Source organism: Gracilinanus agilis, unplaced genomic scaffold, assembly GCF_016433145.1.
Source record: "Gracilinanus agilis isolate LMUSP501 unplaced genomic scaffold, AgileGrace unplaced_scaffold36900, whole genome shotgun sequence".
In the NCBI taxonomy this organism is placed as follows: Eukaryota; Metazoa; Chordata; class Mammalia; order Didelphimorphia; family Didelphidae; genus Gracilinanus; species Gracilinanus agilis.
The window spans coordinates 1-3,381 of NW_025370135.1; the positions used below are offsets into that span (position 1 = coordinate 1).

Here is a 3,381-nt window from a genome sequence, read left to right on the forward strand (position 1 = left end):
CGCAGTCCGGCATTTCGCTCACTGCGAGCGCTTCCTTGCTCCGATAGCGCCCCGGCCTCTCCCCCAGCTCGACACCATGCCCAACTTCGCTGGCACCTGGAAGATGCGCAGCAGCGAGAATTTCGATGAGCTCCTCAAGGCGCTGGGTAAGCCGGGCCAGGCTGGGGAGTGGGTGGGCATCCCCTTCACCGCGGGCGGGAGCGCGGGGCCTGGAGAGGGGTTCGGGCCAGCGCCCCACCCAGGGGCCGCCCCTTGTAGCCCGGACAGCCCTTTCCTCCCCGGCTCCTTGCCAGTGATAACGGGGCTGCTGCCCCCTTTCTCCTGCCACCGCATCGAGCGGAGTCCTGACCTCCTCCTCCTTCCTCTCCCCTGCCAGGTGTGAACGCCATGCTGAGGAAAGTGGCCGTGGCCGCAGCCTCCAAACCGCACGTGGAGATCCGCCAGGACGGGGACCGCTTCTACATCAAGACGGCCACCACCGTGCGCACCACCGAGATCAACTTCAAGGTCGGGGAGGGCTTCGATGAGGAGACGGTGGATGGGCGCAAGTGCCGGGTAAGGAGGACCTGGGGGGTGGCGGCTCAGGGCTGGAGAGCGAGTGTCTAGCCCAGCCTTCCCTTTCACAAGCGAGAATAATCCTGAGACTCGCCAAGGGGCAGGCACGCAGCGGGAGCGGCAGAACTAGGGCTCGGATGGCTCGTGCCCCAGGTCTGCCCCCTGGGCTCCGGCTTCTGCGGACCGAAGTCCTTCCTGTGCCCTTTAGCCGACCCTGGCAGCCCGAGCCTTCGCCAGACCAACTTTCCCTTCCCCGAAATCTCTACAGTTTAGGAAAAGGGAGGACCTCCCCCCCCCCCCTTCGGCCGGCGATTTTATAAAGCCTTTGTGTCCTTCCTCCCATTCGTCCAGTCACCTGTAAAAGGGACAGACCCTCCGCGTCCTTCCTTCCGAAGCCCGGCATCAGGGAAGCCCTAAAGCGGGCTGGAAAGCCGACTTCTCCCCCCTAACGAATTTCGCCCCTGAATTGGGGGCTCTCGGGGAGGCATCCTTTCTTTGGAGCGGAGTTCAACTTTTCGACGTCTTTCTCCAGCAGACTCCCAAGCAGCCCCGCTTCAACAGCTTGATTAGGTTGTTTCTGCTCACAGGTGTAAATGATGGCTCTGCCTATCCCCCCCCCTCCCCATCCCCCTAGTGGGCCTAGGAATGTGTTGGAGGAATGCTTTTGGATCCAGTTACAGTCAGCCAGGGGTGGATGGACCACTGAGGACATTTCCCGGCGGCGTTCCAAATGCCCCACATCTAGGCACTGCTTGGGAAAGCTTGGCTGCTCATCCCCCAGAAAGAATCCGCCGAAGAGGGGGGCGTGTTTAAGGATCCCCCCTCCCCTTCCAAAGCGGGGAGCTCGGCTTTAGATTAAGCCCCCAATACAGGAAATAAAAATTCCTGAGCCCCACTCCTGTCTGTCTTTGGAAATTCAGTGAAATTGCATTTGGCCCTGCCTCCCTCGGCACGGAGAAGGGAGCTCTGCTCCTGCTTCCTAATGAAAGCCTTCTAGGGAGGGCAGATGGAAAAGCAATTGGGCCCACTCCCCGGTATTGGAGGGTTGATAAAACAGGCTCCCTCCCCTTTAAAAAAAAAAGTATTTTATGGTGTCGTTTTAAAAGAAAATAGAAACAAACTTTCTTTTCCCTCTGAGGGATGTTCCTGGGCTTGGCACCCAAAGCCCCGGGAGGCAGATAAACATCTCTGCTCAGGGTTAAGTATTTGCAAGCCACCCCCAAAAATAAGTGTTCCAGGCCGCCCTGGTTCAGCCATTGTTCCCGCAGAGAGCAGTTTTGTCAAGTTGAGACAAAAGCCGTTAAAGGGACGGAGACTCTGCCTGACTTGGGATCCAGATCCCGCTAGCTAGGGCAGACCAACCGCTGAGGAAAGCGGAAAAGGCTGGCTTTGGCCCCATCCGATGGGGAGCCTGGAAGAGGGGAGACCCGTTTTGATATAAAAGTTTCCCAGGGCACACAGTCTGGAGAGCGGGTCTTTCTTTATTCCGACTCCCCTCCCACCTCCAATCCTGCCTAATGAATGTCTCCCATGTGTTAGTTATAAAGAGATTATGTGTACATTCATTACCGTTCTCCCCATCCCCTCCCTCCCCTCCACTCCGTCCCCAAAGCCCAGCTGTTCCCCTGCTTTGTAGAATAATCATATAACACTGGGGAAGCAAAGCGAGAGGGAAACGGCCTTTGCACCTCGGCTTCCTAGGGTACCAGAGAAAGCATCCCTGTCCCAGCCCCAGCCCCAGCCACCAGGACCCTTTCTGCCTTTAAATAGCTTTCATGGCAGCCTAGAACACTTCTGGCAAGTAGCAGCCGTGGATTTCTCCTCGGAGCATCTTTGGTACCCAGGACAGAATCCCTGTGCCTTTCTGGCGCTCTGGGATGCCAGCAAAGGCTCTGCTTAGCCCCCCGGGTCATGCACAGAGGAGCAGAAATACTAAAAATGAGTTCCAGCAAAGTAAAATATTTCAGATGTCAAAAAAAAAGGAGCCACCACACATTAAGGGATGGTCGGAGCAGAGTAAGGCCTGGAGTGTGTCGGCTCTTGGGTTATGAGCACATAAAACACTGTCAAGTCTCTTCCAGCCTGGGCAGGCTTTGATGCTCATGCATTGGCATTAATTAAGCCTCTCCATGTCTTAAAGAGTGGCTGTGTCTTAATGTATTTAAAAAAAACCAAACCAAACCAAAACACGGCCTTCTCTAATTTGGATTTCAAGACACAAACTGTGCCTGAGGACTCGGGAGTTCTCTCCATCCATCCATCTCTCTGTGCTGTAAGTGTGTTTATGCCCACACAAGCCACTTAACCAGCCGCAGGAAGCGGCCTTAATTTTGGTTTTGTACGGTTGTGTTGATGCATCTTTTTGGCCCCCGCTATTGATCATGTGCCGTTAATCCCCAGCAGCAATTACTCTCGGGAGCCCTCTCATTGTTGGCCCTGCCTTACGCTGCCGACGCCAAATATAATTAATGGGACTAATGGTTTTCTGGCCTGCAGAGTTTGCCCACTTGGGAGAATGAAAATAAAATCTACTGCACACAAACTCTGGTGGAGGGCGACGGCCCGAAGACATATTGGACCCGGGAGCTGGCCAATGATGAGCTGATTTTGGTGAGGCCCCTCTTATGCCCCGAAGCTGGGCATTTCCCTGACTCTTTTCATTGTCAGGGCACCTAAACTGGCATCTTCTCTCCTTCCCTCCTGCTGCTTGGGCATTCCTCTTTCTGCCTCTGTCATTACCACTTTTTTGTCCCCCATCTCTCTTGCTGTCTCCCCATTTGTCTCTTTCTCTTTTTCTCCCTTTCTTTCCACCCTGCCCCCCAACTT

General features: G+C 55.1%; 1 protein-coding gene across 1 annotated transcript; it reads left to right on the forward strand.

Moving 5' to 3' along the window:
* Positions 1–18: 18 nt before the first annotated feature.
* Positions 19–3,165, forward strand: CRABP1 (cellular retinoic acid binding protein 1; the record flags this gene model as incomplete). Its single annotated transcript, XM_044683865.1, has 3 exons — positions 19–146; positions 377–555; positions 3,052–3,165. Coding segments are annotated over exons 1-3 (363 nt in total), but the record flags the coding sequence as incomplete, so codon positions are not given.
* Positions 3,166–3,381: the final 216 nt, after the last annotated feature.